The 24,428-nt window shown below is 40.2% G+C and overlaps 1 protein-coding gene across 2 annotated transcripts; it reads right to left on the bottom strand.

Moving 5' to 3' along the window:
- Positions 1-810: 810 nt before the first annotated feature.
- On the bottom strand, positions 811-23,158 carry mast3a (microtubule associated serine/threonine kinase 3a). 2 transcript variants are annotated; one of them, XM_026312924.1, is made up of 27 exons: positions 22,705-23,158; positions 20,392-20,480; positions 19,885-19,957; positions 17,888-17,908; positions 17,589-17,667; positions 14,208-14,365; positions 12,038-12,113; positions 11,648-11,857; positions 10,343-10,444; positions 9,881-10,013; positions 9,395-9,480; positions 9,033-9,118; positions 8,536-8,744; positions 8,231-8,369; positions 7,893-8,025; positions 7,634-7,799; positions 7,206-7,307; positions 6,693-6,815; positions 6,271-6,383; positions 5,930-6,111; positions 5,455-5,576; positions 5,175-5,363; positions 4,513-4,736; positions 4,019-4,141; positions 3,623-3,759; positions 2,966-3,150; positions 811-2,864 (listed from the first exon to the last, which is right to left on the bottom strand). In XM_026312924.1, the coding sequence occupies exons 1-27, from the start codon at positions 22,788-22,790 to the stop codon at positions 1,996-1,998; spliced, it is 4,215 nt and encodes a 1,404-aa protein (XP_026168709.1). In that variant the 5' UTR covers positions 22,791-23,158; the 3' UTR covers positions 811-1,995. The 2 variants fall into 2 exon arrangements, with proteins under 2 accessions (XP_026168709.1, XP_026168710.1); XM_026312925.1 differs by lacking the exon at positions 17,888-17,908.
- Between the last annotated feature and the right edge of the window lie 1,270 nt (positions 23,159-24,428).

The following is a 24,428-nucleotide window of genomic DNA, read 5'->3' as shown; positions in this document are numbered from 1 at the left end:
GACTAAAACAAGTGTGGCAAATATGGAGAAGGGCAGTTGATCACCCATGGAGATGACATGGAGATCACTGCACACACACACAAATAGAGACAAAAATAGAGATGAAGAGCTTCTTACACTGCTCCATTTTGATGTGCCAAACCACTGGTATGGACTGTTGAGGAAATGAACTCTTGATTTAAAACACACTGACAGTTCAGAGAAGATGCAAAATAAAAAAGATCAAAGAACATACCAAGGTGGTTAATGCATCAGAAATTCTGGGATAAGTCCTACATAGACAAACACAGTGAAGAGATAGCTAATTTCTAATCTGAACACAAACTATCACCACTGCTCAATGCTTAGCATGTGCTAAACTTTCATTGTGAATTCCCATATTTACTGTTCCCTCTAGTTTGCAAAACACAAAATTGCATACCTTCATAAAATTAAAAACACTGGACACACTTTTCTTCTGTGAAACAAATAAATCTGAAATAAGACTGGAAGCATTTTAGGTTGTGCGTCCAACCAGGTCTTGAATGAAAACTAAACTAATTTTAGAGACAGGAGAGGATGCCACTTTGGTGACATAACATGATTTTCTGAGTCCATCCATTCTTACAAGGTCACTTTCAGAAAACACCACTGACAGATGTAAGAAGGTCCAACATTTTTATACATTATACATCAACAGCATAGGTTATTAGTACTGCAACAAGACCATTTCCATATCAAAATATACAAAAGGAGATCACCTCATTCCTTCATCTGCTCAGGGCTTCTGGTTGGATTTCTCCATTCCCATTTTCCATTCTCTTTTTTTTAATAATAATTTAACAGACACAAACTTGCAGTTAAATGTAAACATTCATTCATAATATACATTAAAAACAGCCAAGGGAGCCAGTTTTGCTTGTTGCATCCATTGTACAATTTTGGAGTCCCACAGAGAGACGTCAGTTACGTGAAACATATGGTTATACGGCTACTACGACTTGTGCAAACACTTCAGCTAGACTAGGTTTGTAAGGAGATGGACGGAGGCTTGATTCAACAAGTTATTAGCAGACAGAGATGACAGCCTGGTTTCCAAAGGGAGTCACAAAGTTTTATCTACACACCTGTATGTGGATCAGATTATGAAGTGTCAGCATTGATACACTGTTTTCTTATAAACACACAGCAGGTGGTGGTAGAGCTCATGCATGCATGAAGCTGCTTATGTACAACAACAGTACCACTTTTAAACAGTTCCTATGGCTAAACCATGCTTTGGCACCAGCACTGGTTTCCCAAACGCTATGATGTTGATATTTTGTCCTTTAAAATATTCACACAAAGCCTGTGTTCAGGATCAGCGAGTCTAAATATTCACCACCACAGTCTTGTATGTTAGATTTCTTTAGGGAAGCAGCACAGAGATATCCTGTGAAACCTTACAGCACATTATATGTTGTTGGATAAATGCTGTACATTTGTTTCAATGACTCAGTCTGAACACAAAGCAGCACCCTGTTCTAGACAGGCAGTGCAGTATATAAAAATCAAACATGATGCTGTATGAGTTGATGTTACCTGCACTTTTCTGCACCTGTTGTAAAACCACACAAATGTTCCTGCATGGCTCTTTTTTTGTGCAATTCCTGAAATAAGAACAGCTGAAGCATCCAAGGCATTTTCGAAAGCCAAAAATAAGATGAGCATAAAAAGTCATAAATAAGTCTCTTCATTTAAAACAAAAATATTTACAAAATATTTCAGTTACAGGTGCCACAGTGATTTGAGAACCAAGACAGAAAACAAACAGCTAGGAAGTAAACACAGTTTTGGCGCTCATTATTCTCTTAACAGTGTTGCAGGATGCATATTTTACTGAGAATCTCTGACTGATTTGTTCTTCTGTCTTTAAACAGTTGCTTGTGATGATTTTGGACTTGTTTTCTAGACAGACATGCAAGGCCTTCAAATATAAGTACAGTAACAACCTCACTTTGCTGACCTAGTGTAGAACTAAAACCTTTCTTTGTCTTTATTCTTGGTTTTCTGCTGTGCTGTTGTACCCTCTGATCCCCTTCCTTCCAGCTTCGGGCTGGATTCTGACTGAGCCACGTTGATCCAGGATGCTTTGAATGCCTTTGGCTGAATGACAGGAAGCATGGAGCTCGGTGTCGTTTCTCTCTCCTCCGAGTCATCAAAATTCACTTCTTGCACGGCCTCCTGTTTCTTGAAAGAGTCCCTCCGTTCCGATAGAGCCAGTTTCCGCATCACTACTACCTCCTTGGAGTGGTGATTTCCACCACGGTGCTGTGGCGAGGCGGTACATCGGTGATGCTCACTGCCTCCGCTGGTTGTATCCTGGTGTCCTCTCTGCCCTCCGATGTACAGACCCTGACGGCCGTGCTCGCCGACACATACGAACCCGGCAGCAGTGTCTCCCTCCATGTCCTCCAGCCCCTCCCCCTCAGACAAAGGCACCTCCATGGTGTGGCGGCGAGTGCTGTAGGCCTTCCTATCTCCGTGGTACCCTGTTGTCGTCCTGTCGCCTGTCAGCTTTTCTGCTGACTGGACCCTCTTGAGAAGTGGTGAGCGTGGTGGTTCTGCACTGCGGGGACGAACAGAATGGCGAGCAATAGTGGGAGGGGACAATGTCTTGCCATGGAAACCTTGCAGGGACTTGGGGTGAGTGGGCAGGCAGGATGGGGAGCACTGGGGAGAGAGCGGCTGAGGAGGTGGGATGCAGGCCAGTGGTGAAGGGGGGATACTGCTGGTGGATTTGCAGCGTCCAGCTTTAGTGTAGCGACCCAAGACATGAAGAGAACTGGGACGGGCCTGTGGTACAGGCGAGTTAGGGGAGCTGGAGCAAGGAGAAGAACTCGAATCTGATAGAAATAAAAATAAAACAGTATGGGACTTGTGGATATTTTTCCTCAATAAAAAGACAACAACAAAACACAGAAGGAGATAAGGCATGTTTATTCACCTCCGGAGTGATCAGGAGCAGGGGAGCGGCAAGGTGTGGAAGGTCCAGGAGAGAGAGACTGCGTGGGGGAACCAGAGAGGCTGTCACTTGATGACTGGTGGAACCCGGAAGAGAAGCTACGACTGCTTTGCATGGGTGGAGGAGGTGTATGTTTAGATAGCTTCTTCAAGATGCTACGTCGCCTGCTGCAAAAGGAAAGAAAAAACCGTTGTCAGGTATGTGCTTTGTTTTTAGTATTATTCGTTGGCTGAACTTTTTCCAGAGAGGAGAGGAGGAACAAAACCACCTCTCACTGAGGAAACATTGAGAGCTGGAGATAAAACAGCATCAAAAGAATATGACAGCTTACATAGACTATGAGCCAATAGATTTGAATTCACATTGCTTTAATTTTTATTAGTCTTAGAATATGCATCACTCTTTTGTGCCATGAATGTGTAACAAACTATTTAAGGTCAAACTACAAACGGGTGTCTCTTAGGCTATCTAAAATGTGAAACAGTCTTGGACAATATAAATGTAGCACTGTTCACTGAAGTCACTGGCAACTGAAGTCTGAGATGTCTACATGAAACCTAATACTAAACCTCAGACAGGAGGTCCAAAAGTCCAAACAGTCACATGGTGCAGTAACAGCTTCATCGTGCCCTCATGTACCTGTCCTGTCCATCCTTCTTCTTGCTCTTTTTGCTGCGCCGGGCCATCTTGGCCTTGTAGCTCGCCTTTCTGGCAGGGCCCACTTTGATAGAAGTGTTTTCCAGTGCAGTTGTCTGCAGGGTCACTCTGTTGCCACTCTGCTCGAACAGATTGTTACCATAAACACCATTTACAAGACAGCAAGAACCCGATAATGACATTTTATAATTAACAGAATATAGACACTTGCAGGTTTATTAGGTACATCCTGCTAAAATGAATGCATTAGTTAGTTGTGGCGAATAAAATGAGTTAGATTTAGAGTTTTCCACACTGTTGGCAAAAGTACTCATCAATATATAGCATGTGAACCGAAAAATAAATAAATAAAAATTAAATTAAAAAAAACATTCTTACCTTTAGGAGGAGTTCCACCACCTCAGTGTGGACAAGTCCCTGGACAGACTCTCCGTTGACATGAGTGATGAGGTCACCAGCCCTCAGTCCTGCCTCGTGTGCTGGACTGCCCTCCTCAACACACTGCGGACATAAAAGCATACAACCTCAAAATTAGTGGTCAGGCAACTATCTAATCAGCCGTTACCATGACTGACAGCGTTTCATCTATGCAATTATACAACTGCTGTTCTCACTTTCCTTAGTGAAAAATAGACATATGTGGACACTAACACATTTATGTACTGTATTGGATGAAATCTTTAGCAGTTACTGAATTTTGGCAATAGTGATTATTCTACAAAATCTTATGTACTGTTATGCTGACCTTTAATGATAACTACAAACATATGAAGACCATGAAAGTTGTTTTAATATATCCTTTTTAAAATGAAATGTTACATGCTAGATTTCCTGAATATACAGGATTTGTCGTACATGATGAGGACACTTACCCAGACCATGTGATGGACAGTGTAGACATCACTGTCTCCCATATAGACCCTGATAGCTCGCAGAGCGAAGCCAAACCTCTTTCCTGAGCTGTGGATGACCACAGGAGGCCTGAGGCAGCTGACACTGACAGACAGGTCCCGGCTGGGAGACGAGTCTCTGGACGAGGGATTGGATGACAGGGACAGGGATGATTTAGGGCTCGTAGGAGGACCGGCCGAGTCGTCTGAATCAGGAGAAGATGATGATAAAGGTCAGCAATTCAGCCTTCATGGATAGTGTTGCACGTCTGACTGCTATTTTGTAAATGCCACACTAGCTAGTGCTTTATGTAAGTACTTTTAATAATCCTAAAAATGTAAGTTATTGTGTACAATTCTTAGTATGATTCTTAGCGTCAAGCTGTAGAGGGCACTATAAACACATAAAGAGTCTTAAATATTGACTGATTAAGTCCTGCCTCTAGAAGCTTTTATTGAAAAACATAATTACTGGAATTTGAGTAAGCAAATTAATCAATACAACCGTCTAACAGACTCAGGGCAAGTTACAAAGATATTTAATTACTTGATCGTTTTGATAATTATGTCATAACATATCTTACATTTTTTAATTACATGATTTTTTAAAAATATTTTGTACAAATTATTATCATCCTATCTACCTGGAGTGATGATTAGGGACAGTCCAGAAACAGATGCAGACTTAGGGACTTTGCTGGCAGGGGATTTGGGTTTCTCTGGGGTCTCCAGCTGGTGGGCAATGCGTCGAGACGCCCCTCTCCTAAACGATGGTCTGGTGCCTGTGCTGTTGCTTCGGAGACGGATGCGCCTCAGGTTGGAAACCATCCCATCTATGATAATGAAGCACTGAGTATGAGCACTGGTACTTTGTAATTGTAAAATAACAGAAGAAGACGACACATGGGGGGTTATGAGTCTTACCCTCCTCTTCTGCAGAGATGGCGAAGCGTGGCATGATGTCCAGGCTCTGGGTGCTGTTCATCACCAGTGGGCTGGCACTGCGCTCTGAATGGGATGAACTGGATGAAGCACGTGGACGCAGACTGCAAAGGAAAACGCGCAACACATAAGAACAGACGAATCAGGTTAGTTTCCAACCTACGTTTATCATGTCTTCTATTTTGGTGAAGAAAGTCAGAGCATACTGAGGACACCCATATAAGCATGCATAAAAACACCACACCAAAAGGATCAAATCTGAATGAACAGACACTATTACTACAGAAAACTACTTTTGTCATATTCTGACAAATGTTTCAACAATATCTCATAAAAAAGTGAATATTGCATTTCCATCTCACAGATTCCATAAAATCTGTAGCTACCAAGGCAAAAAGCAAGGCTGTATTTTTTCCTCTCATAATAAGGACATTACTCTCTCATTTCATGCTCTCACCTCCCTCTGTGTCCATCTGCCCTCGTATCTCCACTAGCCAAATGTTTGTGTCCGTCGCCAGGGGAAAGCACTCCCCTGCCCTCCCATCGTTCTTCCTTCTCCTCGCTGTGGCTTCGCTCCGATGATGACAGACTCTGATTGGATGGCGTGGAGGTGGATAGATGCTCTGTGCTGCTATACACCTAGAGTTTAAAAAGGAAGTGGGTGAACATGTGTTCTTTTTATCTTACACATGTGTTTAGACAAGTCAATCTGGAGGATTTATCAATGAGGTGTTATGGTTAGATACACACATCTTTTTAACATTGTAATGTATCCTGTATAAGTCCACTAACAAGTACCTTGCTGAAGCGGTGGGCCACAGAGGAGAACTGTCGGAGCTCCAGAGAGGACTCATCATCATTGGTTTCATCATCTTCATCTGAACCCAGGTGACAGTAGCGCTCTGATCGGGCTGTAGGGAACATAGTGACAGTCCATTAACAAATGAAAAACTGGATGTAGGGAACACAGTGACAGTCCATTAACAAATGAAAAACTGGAGACAGTGTTTTTATTAATAAATGCCACCAGGCATCACTGTGCCATCACTCTACCCCAAAAAAAACATCAACATTTTTACAGCTATTCTCACTGTAGTGTATCCTCCTGTGTTTCTAACAGAGGTGTGTCTAGGTTTGTCTGTGTGAGTAACAACATAGGTGAGTGCATACTAGTTCATGCACAAGACCGCGTGTGTGTATCTGTAAATAAATCGACATACTATCAAAGTAACTGGTGTCCTCTTCAGTCTCTAGCTGAGGTACAAACTCAGCTTTTTGCCTCAAGAGGCCAGTCCAGTCTAGACCCAGAAAGAACACATGCATCTTCACCTCAGTAGTTCCACCTGGAGAAGAAAACAGACAGACAGGTTTGATTTGCATGTGAAAATATCTCTCTTGACACCTAAATATCTTCCTTTGTTTTGAGAACAAAATGATAAGAATGTTTTCATCTAGGAGCTTTGACATACTGAAACCCACCTCAAGCACTGTTATACATGGCATTAATAACATTATGATGATTCCAGCTTTGTTGTCAAAATAAAACTGCATTTGTTGAACAGTTTCTGTAAAATAGAAACTGCTGACTATCCCCCTCTAGTGAGATTCCCCCTGTATCCTGTCATGGATGCCTCAAAGCTAAAGAGGAAGCAGTGACAAAAAAAAAAAAAAATCTGTTTGCACCGGTCAGTACACCCTTGGGCACTTATCCATCCAGTCACACTGCCACCAACCTGTTCCCAGGCGTTCCAGGGGGCTCTGCCTCAGCAGTCTAGTGATAAGGTCCTGGGCATCAGCAGGCAGAGCGTCCTCCCCGTCTGGCCAGATGATCTCATCTGGATAAAGAAGTATAGCCAGCAATTCAATGAAGGGATTTAAATTTGTCTATATAGCCTGTAGGACCTGTGTGCAAATTATGCAGAAACAGTGGATTCATATGTAAAAAAAAAAATAAAAAAAAAAAAAATTGGGCAAAAAGTAAACCTGTATTATGCATGATTAATGTGTACAAGAGCTGCATTAAACAATGTAACTAACTAACAAGAGATATTTTAGATGATGGAGGAAAACTGACTTGTTTTTCAGTTTGTTGTAGTCTAGTTTTGGTTGTGACAAATAGTTCTGGTATAAGTTCTTGTTGACAAAAATCAACACTGCTTACCGTTAACCACCTGACCAAAGAGCTGTTCTGGTGTGTCCCCAAAAAATGGCACACACCCCACTAAGAACTCATAAAGAATGATGCCCATGGCCCACCAGTCCACAGGCTTTCCATAGCCCTGCCTTAGGATCACTTCGGGAGCAATGTACTCTGGAGTACCACACACCTGTGGAAAGGAAAAAGAGAAGAGAGGAAATGCATGTTATTTAATGTCAAAAATGCAACAGATGAGATGAAATGGAGAGAAGAAGAGACAAACCTGTTTGTCAATGAACTCTCTAGTATCTTTCTCAATGTGTCCTTCATACAAGTTGGTCGTCATGTTCATGAGACCAATCTTTGACAGTCCAAAATCAGTCAACTTAATGTGTCCCATGGAGGTGATTAACAAACTATAAAGGAGAGTAAAACTCAAATGAGTCACGTTACATCAAATGTTAATTATCAGAATCAATAACAATTATCAAATGCAGAATGTTTCAGAAAACTCTGCTCAAACTTCAAAAAGACTGGCAATTTTTTAAAGATGGTTGGAAGTGTAAAAATGATTAAACCTTTACAGTAAATATTCATTTTTGTGACTTGTTGGGGACTCACTTGTCAGGTTTGAGGTCTCTGTGCACAATGCCATAGTTGTGCAGGTACTCGAGAGCAAGGACAGTCTCTGCAAAATACATCCGTGCCATGTCCACAGGCAGCGGTCCAATGTTCTTCAATAGATTGGCACAATCCCCACCTTAAAGTATAAGGAAGACTGTTAGGTCAAAGAGTTTGATTAGGATTCTTTATTTATATATTAGATGGGTGCTTTATATTATAGAGTTTTAGAGTACAGCACTCATGGCAAATAAACATTTAATAGAAGGACAAAACACTTCAACTGTATGCTGTCACAATCATACCCTCCACATACTCCATGACCATACACAGGTGCCTCCGTGTCTCAAAAGAGCAGAACATAGAAACCACAAATGGGTTTTCAGCAAAGGTGAGAATGTCACGCTCCACAAACACTTGGTGGATCTGGTTCCTTAAAATCAGGTTCTGCCGGTTGATCTTTTTCATGGCAAAGCGTTGACGAGTTTCTTTGTGGCGCACCAGAAATACAGCCCTGTGTGTAGTAAGTAGAGGGAACAAGGAGAAGGAGAGGGAGAGGGAAGAGGGGCAAAAAAAGGAAAGAAGGTGGAAAAAAAGATGAGGAAACAAGAGCATCACTTATTACTAAACCTAATATTCAGAATTAAAATAAAACTGCTCAGACGAACTATGAGTGCAAAGACAGAAATACAACAAAAACACATCCTCATTTAGTTTATTTTCCACTTTTATTAGGCTCTCTGCGGTGTCCACAAAGACACTGAGCCAGTTGAACGCAAACAAAGAAGTCTGTCTTACTCACCCATAGGCGCCGTTGCTAATGAGCTTGATAGTTTCAAAGTCGCTCTCCAGTGGTTTCCTCCGTGGAGGGGTGCAGGCTGCTCGGCTCTGAATCACAAACATTAAAAAACAGATGGAAAATAACAGAAACTATGTTGCAGCATTACTTATGAAAAGGCTAAATCCATGCACTTTATGACTTCATTGTGATACTGTGAAGGATTTTGTCTGCGTGTATAAACTGCCCCATTCACCACTTTCACTATATCTATTTGATCTTTACAATATATTCTACTGTCTTAACATTCCTCCATCTACTACGCTTTACTCTGTCCAACTCGGTCATTTAATTACTCGCTAATTTTTCAATATAAGCCTGTATACCTGTATAAGTGTTGTGTCTCCAGCGTCATCTGTCTCTCTGCTGGCCGACCTGTGGCTCGGGCTTGTCTGCTCCAGATGGACCATCTCTGTAATGGCATTGGATGCACTTCAGTGAGCACAATGAGTGATTATTCAACTGCAATGATACTCACTAAAACAAAAGAAGACTGTCACTGTGTTCACAGCACATTTCTTGGCAGAATATTTGTAATTGATTTATAATGCACCAGTTCAGTTTAATTATTAAGGGTTTTGACACAGATTTTTTTTGACCATATGGTATTTTGTTTGAATAAAACAGATTTTTCTCAATCTCAGCCTCAAAAGAATATAACTGTTACCTGGAGAAAGTAAAAACTGTATCATGTCATGATAATGCTCTGATAATCATGGCAACAATAACAACACACAAATAGTACATACATGGTAATACAAATGGAAGACATTGAAATAGAAAGACAAAATAATTTAAAAAAAACGTTGCACCTTCTAAGGGATCCCTGGTGAGGCCCAGTTGGCTAACGATGTATTTGGGAATATCAGTCTTGATGCCCTGGCATACCTTGGCTTGACCTTCTGCAGCTTCCAAACGTTGATAGAACTCCTCTGGATCAAACTCCTGGAGAAAATAAAGGCATGTTGTGGTTTCACTGCTTTTTTCATAAAATATATTATATGGATTGCTCTGGCTATTGCATAACAGAAAGCCTTGTTGAGGAAAATGTTGAACAAGAAATCCATCATTCCATCTCCATCCAGACAAAGTCGGGGCTTACTCCAACTGGCATTTGTGTTATTATCACTTCACAGACTAACATTACAACATGTGTATGTCAGTCATTGGTCATACCTTCATTTCAGGGAACAAATAGTTGGTTCAAGACTCTATGCTAGTGATCATTATGCCTTGTACCTATAATAACAACTGTGTCTGACACTGACTCTTACCAGACACTCCAGGAGTCTGGCCGGCCTGGATATGATGATGAGAATCTTCTTGACCAGTTTGGTGATGATGGTCACCTCCTCGCTCTCTGAACGCTCATACGCCTGCTCAGGAAAGAACAAAGGGTGATGGATTATTATTGTGGCTTAATTCAATTGGTACAAGCCGTGAGGCAACACAGCTCATTCACAGAGCTTGTCTGCACTTTGGTTTGTTATTTTTAGTATCCATTTCATCTTCTTACATTATTTGCTGGTGATTCAAGGGATCATGGCTGGCATTACAACATCTTGCATCAATGCTCATTTCCTGCTACCATGCCAGATTTATAAATAATTGAAGACACTTGTGAGTACACTTTTTTTAACACTCATTGTCTTGATATCTTAGTCTAACATTGCCTTGCCCTCATCAAACAGCAGATTCAATATTTGTGTTGCACAGGTGGTGAGAGTGATGTCATTCAGAGTGCAGGTAAGTTTGTAACAGGCTCTGTGTCCCGCCTGTCAAACCAGCTACAAAACCTGTTTTAATGACTTAGTCTTGTAAAGGGTCTAAAGTCATAAAAGACAACAATACAACAACAATAATTTTAGACAAAACTATAAAAAAACCAAATGGACAAGTTCAATCATTTTTATATGTTTGTGGTGATAATAGACCATATCCTCAAAATAAACTCTAAGAGATAAAGTAAGTTTTGTAGCCAAGATGAAAAAACTAATTAAAGAAACGTGGCTTTAGTGGACATTAAGAACACAAAAATGGCCATTTCTGCTGGACTGTAGGGCAAACACAGCTACACCAACCATGGCAAAATTACAAATGAAGTCAATGTTAAATCCATCTTTATGAATAAAAAGCATTTGTGGTTGGAGTCTACAGCAGGAGCTGTAATCTATTTTACAGAAGGTAGAATTTGCTGCAGTGAAATTGTTGGTGGAAAGGTTATATAATAAACCATTACATAATCAAACACTTGTCCACTGCACAGGTCTATGTAATAAAATAAAATGACAACACCATTATTGGCCAATGAACTGGAAACAACACAGTCAAGAACCAATCAAACGGGCAATTTCAGTTCAATGTTCCCACTGCAGCTCCAGTATGGGATGCAATGTCCTAGTGGGCAATCTGAGCTACCAACAATGAGAAATTCACTGATGATATAAGAAGGAGAAAACAATGCAGGGCTGAACAATAATCAAAAAGTAAACAATAATCAAAAGAGTAAACAGAATTTTGCATATGTTTCCTTAAATCTGATGGAAAAACATTAGTAACTAAAGGTAAGAAGCACTCACCTCATGCAGCAGCTTCTCCAGTTTCTCCTGCAGCTCCAGAAAGTACCTGGAGGTGACCAGGCCTTTCTGGGATTTATCCAGACAGTCTCTGGCGAGCTCCACCAGCTGGTGCTGAATGAATCCCAGTACACCATCAGCCAGGGGAAGCACAGTGTCAGGGGAACACTCTGCAATGATGTCGAGCAGTTGACCCTCCATCTGGGCTGTCGCCTGGGAAACAACCAAGACAGAAAACTTAATCTAAATTGTACTACTGATTAAAAAAATTATTTAAAAAAATATCATTTAATGATTTGCAAGATTCTTCTACCCCGGTTTCCATGTACAAAAAACCTCATGTGCAAATGTAGACATGTTTTCAAGCATGTGCATTAGGATCATTGAAATTACCTTAGGAAAGCGCTCTTTGTAGACATGATTCATCATGACAATCTCATTATCAAACATTCCACAGGTCCGTCCAGGGCTGGACAAGAACGAGGCAAAATAGAACAGCAGAAAAAGAGATCAGAAATGTCACATAACAATAAACATTCTACAGAGAAAGCTAACACTCTATGGTTGCTAAATCTATATAATATAAAATCAATGGAACCAGTCAGGAGATTGACAAGAGAGAGAAATGGCTCATATTATAAAAAGCATGTTTAAAAACTAGATCTATTAATTTCATGTATTGAAACTGTAAACAAGTCAATCATGAAAAAAAGCTGTTAAAGCTATGCAAAATCTAACAATTTCTTACTAGTAAATTATATATACTTGACTGAAAGTGTTTACTACCAACCCAAGTAATAAAAACAGCATGTTTGAAAGTAACACTAATGTGATTCAGATCAGGTTAACATTTGCAATGTCCATGACCACATCTGTTTAAGTGCACAGGGATTCAGTTACAAAAGGGCACCGTTTAAACTGCCCATCTAAGGTACAAATCAACATACTGTCATCACAAATGTTAAAAATAGCAACGCTTGGTGTATACACACATACTGCAAATAATGATATCAACATGCAAAACATGAATCTACTATTTCTGGTAACCCCAATAGTTGCAAAGGCAGTGTGGTTTTATTTGAGGCCACACACTAAGAGCAATAAGAAATATTTTACATGCCCTCTGGAGCTGTTTTACACACTTGTCAGTCATCCATTTCCATAGTCAATATGTGCAGTAATTTAGATGTTACAAAAGTCAATAATATTAAATTAATAAGCTTCATAGTCCAACAGTTTAGTTGCCCAAAACCCTGGTGGAGGTTGCTCTCAGATTCAGATGTTTGAGGGTTTGTGGAATCTCATGTTCACCTGTAAACTGATCAGTTAAGGATCACATTAACAAACCATCTGTGCCTTCGCTGGTTTTATGAGGTTCTTTGCTGTACACAAAGTTAATAAATCCACATAACTATAAAAGTTTCACGTAATTATATACTCATGTCAATAAGCTTTAAATTAGAAACATAAATCTTAAGATGAAAACAAGGATTGACTGTGTGCCATTTCCCTCTGAGCAGAAAATAACCACTTCTTCATACCTACAACAGTAGAGATATCTAGATAGCATCTAAAATTTTTTCTGTTAATCACAGGCTGTTCCTGTAGATATCAACATGTGTGTATTTTATTTGTGACACAAGCAAGAACACGTCACAGAAAAAAAACACAAAAAAACAACCACATCAAGTGCCAATACACTCTACAGCCCATCATAAGATTCTCCAGCAATCTCAAAATTCTCCACTGCTGGAGCTATTTACAGGGTTTGCTTAAGTGTGTAATGAGATGCTAAATGATGGGGAAATGCTATGTTCTTATCCAGAGGATTACTAATAACCAGCACAGGCTTTTTCTACAACCACATAAAATAATGAATCTACCATATTCAAATCCTCCCAGCCAGTATTTCATTATTTATAATCATGCATGAAAGACTTCACAGAACATTACGCCTACTTTTGTAATTTTGAAGCTGAGCAACAATCTCACCAAATGGAACAATGGTTGTTCTTTTTACAGCTATGCTAATAAATAGCACATTGATGCTGAATGCAGACCCCTCAGTGGCTACAGTGATGCTATCAGCTCATTTTGTCTTTCATAGAATTACTTTAAACTCATATTTGAGTAATTTAATGGCCTAGTTCAATAATAAAAAAATTTTGTTTTACCGGTTGTTATGGAAAACCAGTCTCCACCACTTAGAAAAACATGTACATTTATCATATTACTAGCATACTGACATGTTTAAACTGGATGCATTTGCAGTATAACCACACTATTTACTTCAAATCCAGTTATAATAGTGCCTAATATAACATGAAATCCATCTTCCCTTTTTCCCAGATTTCCTATAAAAAGGCTTAAGGGCTTCATTTTAAAATTAACCTACAACATTAGCCAAGGGAGATGTGGCTTATTGGTTTCAGCCAAATCAAATCAAACTAAAATAAGTATATCTTTTCCTCCCTGTGCAGTGCAATGTTACAGAAATGTTTCTGCATGAAAAACAAACAGTCCAGACACAGTATACTTATAGCATGATTCCAAGCCAAGCTACCTGAGACTGCGTGAGCGGAGCCTGACAGGGGCTGCGGGGTGTCCACCTTCTTCATCCGCCACACTCTCTGTGCTCCGGAAATGTTTGAAAAGGAAGTGGAGATCATCTTGTGTGGGCTGGAAGGGCAACTGATGCAGTAACTCCTGGGAAGAAGAGGACTGGGAGGGGGAAACAGAAGGAATAAACAGAAATGGGATTTGTACAGAAAGAAGAAAATAGTGGGAAAAAGTGTTCAGGGGTCAGTGTGTTGAAATAAATTTTAGATATGAGATAAACCAGTTATTTCCTGTTTTTCTACTTTAATTTGTGCATTTGTATCTATGGCAGGTTTTGTTTCTACTGCTCTGATGATACATCCTGTGTTAAAATGTCTCGTCTGCTAAGAGAATCACACCTCTGCTCTCTCAGATTCGCACATTATCCTGGTAATACTCAGAGACTTAAAGGCTTTCATGTCCCACTATAGATCTCAATTAGATTAAAAAGAACATGCTGAGAAAAGCTGCAGTAAAATAAAACATTAGAAAGGCCTTTCTACTTTCAAAAGCAGACTCTGTGAGCTTTAGTCTTGTGCTCTCATCAAGCAGGGTTTTTTTTTTTTTTTTTTTCTCTTTCCTGCTGCAGCAAGCTCTGAGACAGGCAGTGACGACTGTTCTCTTGGCTATGCATGTACTCGTTTTCTCTTTCCAAGCCAAAATGTGTGACACGAAGCCTGGAATTTATGAGAACTCCCAATTGGCTGGGATCTTGTGTTTCACTGCAGGAAGAGCAAAGGGGAGAGTGGCTCATCTGACTGGAGGAAAGAGAAAGAGAGCAGAAGTGAAAGGAAAGAGAGAGAAAATAGAGAGAACTAAAGAGCAAGGAAAAGACAGAAGATAAGTGAGAAAAAGAGGGGGAGAAAGACATTCTGCAGAGGAAACTAGAGTCGTGTCAGAACCGAGCGAGAGCAGCATAAAGACCTCACTGACTGCATGTCTGAAAGGGGCATTGTGTGGGGAGGGCTGACCTCACTGTCTCCCAGCCATGTGGTTGGCCACACAAAATTACAGCTGTCACACAGGAGCTGGGTATTGTGGAGTTTTGTTGTTTGATTTACTTTTATTTTTTACAGCCAAATGCAATGTCAGTAATAACTTTGAAGACAAAACCTCAGGATAATCAACACAGAAACTGTCAACAAATAGCCAATACATGTACCTGGGCAGCTCTTCATGCTCTCTTTGTCAGTCTTTTTCCAATAGGAAAAGCTGAGTGAGGAAATGTGAAATGCTGTGCAGTCCCCACTCATTTGTGAGGTCATCAGGAAAAAGAAACCATGCATTTCAACAAGACCTGTGTTATTTTAGTGATTAGACTTATTATTCCTGTACTTTCCCTCGGTCTGAAGGCGCTACACAGAGCACAGTTCAAATCATTTTGGTATGAAGTCATTTATTTAACAAGGATGGTAAAACATTAACTGCAAAACTTTCCAACCATTATGAATTTTAATCACTCTTTGGTTCCACTAAAAATACTTTGTTGAATTCAGCCAGAAGAGCACACCATGCTGAGCAAACTTTTGTGCATTATAATTATATGGATGTTTTAAACTGTCCATCTTTAATCATATCTATTACTGTATCATCGCTGTATGATTCCAGGAAAACTCTGGGAAAGGCATGTGAGTATTCATTCCCATTTCCTCTCTGTGGTGGAAAGTATGATGAGAGGCTGATGATGGAGGGATGCATCATCACTGGACATATCCTGCTACAGCTGAGTCATTAAGGGATAGCATCCATCTCCTGTCAGCTGTTTCGTATAAATCAACTGGCTCATGAAACTACGGGCGAACAGACCTGTGCAGATTATATAATGGTATTTTTCATACACCTATGAGAATTTATTCACAGTGTCTTTATAGAAATGTGTCAATTATTCAACAGATTTCAGCACTATGACACATGTTCTTTGTAAATTGTGCTAATTAATAACATAGTTTTGACTATCAAACTGTCACCCTCAAATAGATTTAAAAAGTGGTGGTAAAGCACAATAGAAATATGTATAGAAAGATCCAAAGACAGCTGTCTCAAACCACTCCTGCAGTAGAATGCCTTTCCTTGTTGTCATTGTTATGAACCCTCAGTAATCTTGAAGCACTTTTGGCTCCATACAGTGTATTCGGCCTTAATCATCGTGTACAACCCTATCAACCTCACAATCCAAACCCTGCTGACCGTTTTTGGTTGTCCAGATGCTGACCGTTTAATGAGTCTGGATATTTAGTTTGTCAAAATTGGCTTAAAAGTCATCTGAAACTTGTTGGAGCAACACAGCTATAAGCCTAAACCTGCAAAAGTGAAACTTAGCGATATTTACTTAATCCTGAGCATGACATCTTAGAGTGAACCCCACCAAAGAACCAATTTTCAGAGAAAATGGCTATGTTTAGACGTATACTGAAAATAAATAGATGCAATTAGGATTTTAGATAAGAGCATTTATTTAACTTGAGATACTGTGAGCAGAAAAGTATGATCTTTACTGCCAGACAAAAGACAAATTTAGCCAAGATATAAGGGATTTAATTTTACATGTAAAAATGTGAATTTTGTGGATTTCCATGAGAAATACAAATTGTTAATGTGAACTAAAATTAAGTCATTGTGCTGAAAAGTTTTTATGCAAATAAAGCTGCTTTTTGAGAGATTTAGCATTCTTCTCAGATCAGATTTATGATTACAGCTAATCATACTTTCACTTTCTATTCATTGTGTCTACATTTCAAAATAAGAGCACACTTTCAATTTAGTATAACATCACCCAGAATTAATAAATCCTGAGAACAGCCTGAGTTAGATAAGACAAATTTGAAAAAACAAGCATGTATTTATATTGGTTTGTATTGTGTGTATTGTTGGATTGTACTTTTCAGTTCTGCAGCGGTTAGGATTCCTTTGTCAAAGATATATTTTGGTAAAGCACCACCTTAAACTTTTATCAGAAAAGGTCAAAAGGTATAATACACACTTACACATTTAATCCTAAATATGGTCCAGCTGCAGAGCGCTTTTCTAAAATATTTACTCCCAAAGGGGTACCTTATAAATCAACAACAATATAAAGATGGATTTCTTTTTTCTTTTTAACTCCTACACTGTGTGTAATTTGATGGGATTTATGACTCCATCAGTCAGCACCTAAAGTTTACAAGACACCACAGTACTGTAAACTGATTGATGCAGTCAGTATAAGTAATGCAGTGAGCTAAATGCTCCCATGGCAGTGTTTTGGACCGAGGTTGAATATCTGATGAAGGAAAGAGAGACAGGCCTTACACACAAGGGTGATAACAGAAAGAAAAGCTACTGAGACACAGAAAGAGACTCAGCTTACAGATACTGATGAACTGGGTGCATTGGTGCAGTATCCAGATGAGGGAACTGAAGCCACAGACCACCTTCGCCCATCCACTCTGCAGAGACAAAACAGCAGCACACTGCTCAGTGATCACTTGTTATTCTACACGAAACCTACACATCCTGTTGACGCATCGAATTCTCAGTTTCCCCTTTTTATATCTGTGAATCTCATTTTTCACGTAAGAGCTTTCCATGCAAAAGGCTGAGGTTAACATCTCATGCTTGAAACTGTGTTGGTAAGAAAAAAGAAAGACCAGTTTGCCATTTTCTTACCTTTCAGTGCGGGCCAGCTGGCTACACAAATGCAAAAGAGGAGGGCACAAATAGAGGAGAGAGATAGAGACAAGAAAAGAGGCAGAATGAGACACAAAGTGCAAAAGAAAATAAGGTGTGTTTAATGAGAGTGACAGAATAAGTCTGGCTGTCAGAGTCACAGTCCTGTTTGTCAGTCACAGCCTGCAGCCAGTGGCAGTGTGCTGCTGAACACCTGCCAAGCTGTTACATACTGCAGCACCGAGACCGACAGACACTTCGCTTGTGACTCACACAAACACACACACAAAAACAAAACACACTCATAAACACTACCTACATACACATCCTCTCTCTCTCTCTCTCTCACACACACACACACACACACACACACACACACACACACACACACACACACACACACACACACACACACACACACACACACACACACACACACACACACACACACACACACACACACACACACACACAGAGAAACCCTCAACATTTATCGGTGAAATTTGCACCTGTAAGCGTGCATTTATCTTCACAGTCCTCCTACTTTTCAATCCAATGTGATAAAATCTGTGATGACAAAGACGCTCAAAAGTTTTCTCACAGAAATCAGCTCTGGGGGACATGTAGCTAAATCAAAGGTGACAAAAAAATTGGGTGATTCTGCTCTGAGATCGAAGAGGATTAGTGTGGTATGTAATTCATATCAAATATGTATGCCATCTGCTATGAGTTATTAAACCCTTTAATACTAGGATGCTGTATTAGGGTCTAGCAAGGCGAAAGGGGATACAAGCTAAGAATAAAAGCAAAGTTTTTAAATTCATATAACAATCAATGCCTTGGGTGTAAAAGGGAAAAATTATTGTGGGCCGTGTTGGCAGTTGACACACCTCAATATTAAAACAACAACAAAAAAAACATCTTTAATGGTGAAGAGGGAGTTGCAACTAAATGATTAGACCTAACCCTTAGGGCAGTTATTATCACATTATTCCTTCACCTGCATTAAACGTACTTTACAGATTCTTTTTATGCATACATGTCTGGCTATTCCATGTTTACGTGGCAAAATAACTGCACAAAGCAATACAGCTTGTGCGAATAAAAAATAAACCCAGTGGAGCTCTCAAAAGCGCAGACACAGCATCTGTCTGCGCACTGCCAGCTTAAAAAGTCTCAATAAATTTAGATGAGTCATGCAGGCTTGTGAAATGCAATTCTATCAGGAGGCATTTTCCTTCCATCCCTGAGCTGATTGGTGCAATATTTCTATATACAGCCCTGTACCGTTAAATGCAAAGTCATAGCATATGATATTTGAGATGAACAACATACACATCTAAAGAACATCCAGTGAGACACAAGCAGCAAATTCATGACGCATCTAAATTATATATTGCAGTTTATGCCCTAAATTTCCTTGCTAGCTTGTCAATAATCACACTATTCTCTGCTGCTAGACCAGAATGTCAGCTCTGTATACTGTTCCTCTAAATCCCAGTGAGTCTCCAAACAGTTGCAAGAAGTGTGACGAGAGGGCAAGCACTGCAATTTTCACTATAATCACAGCAGCCCTGAGTAATGACTGTGTGCATCGACTTGGGCCTTAATTGGCTTGACAAATATCAAGACCAATGTCCAGCAAGTGGCCCTGGGGTCTTTCAGCTGGTTGGCTTTGCTTCTCCATTGACTCTCATTGACACTCTAGGAGTAAAGGGAACAAGCCGGGGCATGTATCTCTTTTGGTGTTTATTTATACTTTGAACTGAAGCTTAATTCAGTTTGGTCAGTTCAAATCTTTGCAGGAAGAAAGATGAAGCCGCTCTAATGTTAAAATATGAATTTAATCCACTGTCTTCTAGAGGAATCTGCACTTTATTAATATTACTAATTTTCCACTGAATGTATTGGGTAAAGTAAACCTTGCTATAGTAAGCTTGTGAGCTAAAGCGCCTTAGACAAAATCCACATTAAGAAGCATTTGAGTTAATTCTTACCTGCGGGCAAACTGGAAGTTGGCAGAGGTGCTGGCAGACACATTTCTGGGGCTTTCTGAAGGGCTGCTGCCAGCTGAAGAAAACATAACTGTTACAAACTTGAAAGCTGAACAGATACTGAAATTTGACTACAACAACATAATTCAACATATAATGTTGAATTGTTTCACCCTTTCTTTTACATAAGTTTGGAGTATGCTCAGTGATCTAATGATGATTTTCGCAGTTTATTTCATTTCTTAGTTCACCCTGAAACTATTCAAACCACAGAAGTTAACTAGGCATCTACCCTACCCGATCAAAGAATCTGTTTTAGCAGACCACAGAGAGTCCTGTTGTTGATCACACCACACAAAGGTCACTAAAGAGTTTTCATGTCATTGCCAGAGGGCAACTCTCTTTCATAACAAAAATAACTTATGAGCCTCCATGTAGCCTTTCAATTCTGGATAAAGAAATATGTCTAACTGCCACACAATATGGCAACTAAAAACAACACACAAATACCTGTGGCAAGTGGGAGAGGTGAAAGCGGTCGTGAGAGCGTTGGTGATGGGGTCCCGACAGCCAAGCTCCTTCTCTTGTTGTTACGTGAACTGTGAGACGGGGGAAAAGATTTGGTTATATGGTGCAATTAGGAGCATGATCACACATCAGTACATGCTGTTATCAGTGCAGAAAACAGTCAACCAATGAACACTGATAACTGTAAGGAATCTGGAAATGGTGTTTTTTATACATGCATTATTTTTGACTAATGTGTCAGCAGTAACTAAACGTAAGTTCATCAGACATACTTAAAATAAATACATGCAGTAAATGGGAAGTATCGACTACATAGTTTGGTGTTATACTAAAGTTTCTATGATGAGCCTGTGATGCCTGGTGTGCCTGGAAGTATTTCTGTGTGAGAAACATCACTGACATTATTGTGCTGGCCATAACACGGTGTCCATACCATTATAGATCTACCACCATGGATGAACCCAGTCTCTTGACACAAACAAAACAAACTGATGTACAGTTAGAAAATCAATGACCAGATAATTGCTCAGAGTCGGAGGTACAGCTGTTAATGTGACAGGATATGTTTTTTTTTTTTTTTTTTAAATAATATCAGTTCCGTCTTAAAATACCAAGATTTTAAAGCTTATATACAGTTATTATTGTGACTGTGTCAAAGAGGTGTTTCAGTTCTGCTGCTGTTCGTGGAATTCCTAAAACTGTTACTGGTGACAGGCAGCCCTTTTAAAAGGTGGCAGATTGCACATGAATATAACTGTGATACAGTAACTTTAAAGTTCACGTGTAATTTTGTCCACTTCCTGTTCTCATGCTGTACTTGCATGATTTTATACACCTGGTGCTCACTCTACATGCCCTAACGTCTTCAAACAAAACAGAACTGGGGCTGTTTTAGTGTTCCCCTGCAAAGCAGTGTATAATCCCATCATGCTCTCCGTTTCATCCCTCTGATGTCGATATCATCTCTCTTTCTCTCTGGCAGTGACCTAAAATAACTGAGCGGCTGAGATGACAACAGAGCCTGACGTTTCTGGGTCGGTGCTGAGGCAAATTCACGCAGTATATGGCCCTCCCAACCCGAAAAGGCCCAGAGTGGCAGAGATGGCACAGCAGCAAAGAGAAGAGAGAGCCCATAAGTGCTTGATTTAGGTATCTAGACATCTCCAACAAACCTCCATAGAAAGACACTCTATGAGCAAACAATTAAATATTTTTAATCACTAAATAAATAAACCCTCTTCTTACAATGGAGCCTGGATACAAAAAAATAAATATGGACGTCACTGTATCACACCATGACCACGTGAGAGTTTTATCATCTGTTAGCAATGATACTGCTGCTCACACTTAGGACTAACAATAGTGGTCTGTAGGGACCTCACAGGGCAACCATGTAGCAGGGTGAATATAGGCCACTGAAACACAGGCCTGCACATTTGACATGTGCAGATGGTGAAGGGCTGCATTTATTCACTATTCAGTCAGGCTATGCTGAATGGCTTACATGACTGATGCATGTTTCCAATCTACATGAAAGTAATTGGACAGGTTATCTTTGAAAACTTCATTCATTAAGAATAGGCGTTCCAGTTTATGGCACTGATAACAGATGCATACTGTACCAGGACTGGAGCAAAACATTTTACTATGGAAATACTGAGGCTGTGATAAAGGAGATAACACTGTGCAGAAATTGTGAAAAGATCAGTATGAAGCCACTAAGAAGTCACTCATACGAAAGGCTAGTTTTCCTGTCACACTTTATATGGTTCTGATTGACCACATTTATCTCACAGATAAACACCACAACATTACAGTCCCACTAATCACAGCACTGCATCGATCAGCACCGAGACTTTGTGTAGCTTTGTCGTTTTATGCGACAGCTGGCAGCAGACAATGCAGTCTGTCTGCGCGTACACACACACACACACACACACACACACACACACACACACAGTCTACAGTGGCCACGTTTTTTCCTTCGGAAACAAAAACTAGGGCGGATGTAAGCGGCACATTTTGCAATGCACTATAGGCAATCACAGTGACACGATCAGTGTGACCGCCGATAATGTTAGCAAACACTATGGGGGCTTGTGTTTACGAGCTGGGAATCAATAAAACTTAACACAAACGTTCAACAAATTGCTGTTTATGCACGACACAGCTCAGCGAGGAGCTGATGACAACTACAGGCAGAGCAGACGTTTTCGTGTCGCGGCGGTTCAGTGGAGACTGTATCACGGTGGTCTGCATACCGAAGCTTATGAAAACGGGCTGTGTTTTTGTTACCTTTTCGACCTCTTCATCATGGCCCCTGTCACAAAACTAGTTTTGTAGCTCGGCAACACGGTCCAGTAGTAGTTTTGGTCAGACATGATGGTGGTGGTGGCCGACAAAAGTCAATCCAGGAATGAGATTTATCCGCTACTTAAAGTGGGAGCATTGCGTTAAAGTCTCTCCGGTGGAGCTGTTGGTGGTAACGTTAGCTAACGTTAGGCCAGTAACGTTACGCGGCGTCCAACGGCAGAAAGTCCATTCAGCTTCGGTACAAAGTGACCCCAGACCCACAGCTCGGCAGCTCGGCAGTACTGAGCGACTGCTACGGCCATGTCCGCTCTGCTCCTTCGTCCTGTTACCAGCAAAATCTCTGCAGCAGTCCGTCTTCAGCGGGATGCGACATTATCGAGCGATATCTTCGACGAAACGTAAAGAGTGGGCAAAACTTTCCAGCAGCAGCAGCAACGCGCAGGCGCATCAGAGCGCGCCGGAGGGAGGCGGGACTAATGATGCCTTCATGCACCGTCGGAAATTTTGCTGTAACGTTCACAACACACGTGAATCACCCAGGGGGGAAATGATGGAGAAATCGTGTGTTTACAGAGATAACCAAATTTCGAGAACTACATGCCTACACCTTGCCAGTAAGATGTGCATAGCATGACTTATCGAGGACGCAACCGTCAAGCTGATAGTTTTTTTAGTGGTAATGGCTGTTGTATTTTTGTCAGGTAATATTGAGATCCTCTTATCTTTTTCATGTATGAAACTAACTGTAGGCTAATCTCCAAAGTTCAAATTGTGTTCTCACATTTAAAAACTCAGACATGCTGTATAATAAATGATATGTGATATCGAGATCTTATTTAACCTATATCTATTTTACTACTGATATTTATTTTGTTTTTCCATATGCATTTGTAGCTAATGAGACTTTATGACAAAGCTCATTGAGAACCACTGTACCACAGTCAAATTCCTAAATATGATTCAGATTCAGATTTTTTATTATTTCCAAAATCAGAACTGCAAAGTTGGATTACCAGTCAAAAAGGACAACTGCCCTGAGGCACCAGGCCGTCATGGGAACCAAGACCTCAGATTTGTTTGTTTGTGATTTGATTACTTGGAAATTTACTTAGCTAAATTGTTTAGGTTTTGTTTAGGAAAATATTAGCAAAGCATAGGTTCATAAGATTTTTCTCATAAGACTAAACATTTCTACTGAAATATTTAAGAGATTTGTCCATAGAGATCCTTCAATCTTAATCAACAATAGGCTATCAAAAAGTATTCAGTTTTCTTACCACCAGACATATTGTGGGCCACCACAAACAGCCACAGGTCTTAGTTCATAAACATTGCTGGTCCTATTACATCTTAAACATTTCCTTGTTTGTCTCAACCACCTTCCTGGAAGGAGAAAATACTGTAGAGAGCAACAGAAATATTTTTAACGATTTCACCTCTCCAATAGTGTTTCTCGTCATTCTGATATTCCCACTGACTCAGACTAAAACCAGACTTATCTCTTCTCCTAAGATAGGGGAAAGTCCCTGAGCAGGTTAGCGTGAGTAAAGAGGTGGATATTGTTCTGACTGGAGTGCCTCCTGTTTGAGCAGCAAAATCACTAGCAAGTTCCTTCATGTGTGTCACACCTCACTGTACCTGTTACTACTGTGTAAAAATCCTATTAATCATCATCCAACTACCTCTGAATTCTGGGCAGGAAAAAG

The sequence above is a fragment of the Mastacembelus armatus genome, chromosome 17 (genome assembly GCF_900324485.2).
Source record: "Mastacembelus armatus chromosome 17, fMasArm1.2, whole genome shotgun sequence".
NCBI classification, from domain to species: domain Eukaryota; kingdom Metazoa; phylum Chordata; class Actinopteri; order Synbranchiformes; family Mastacembelidae; genus Mastacembelus; species Mastacembelus armatus.
This window is presented reverse-complemented; position numbering and strand designations above follow the sequence as displayed.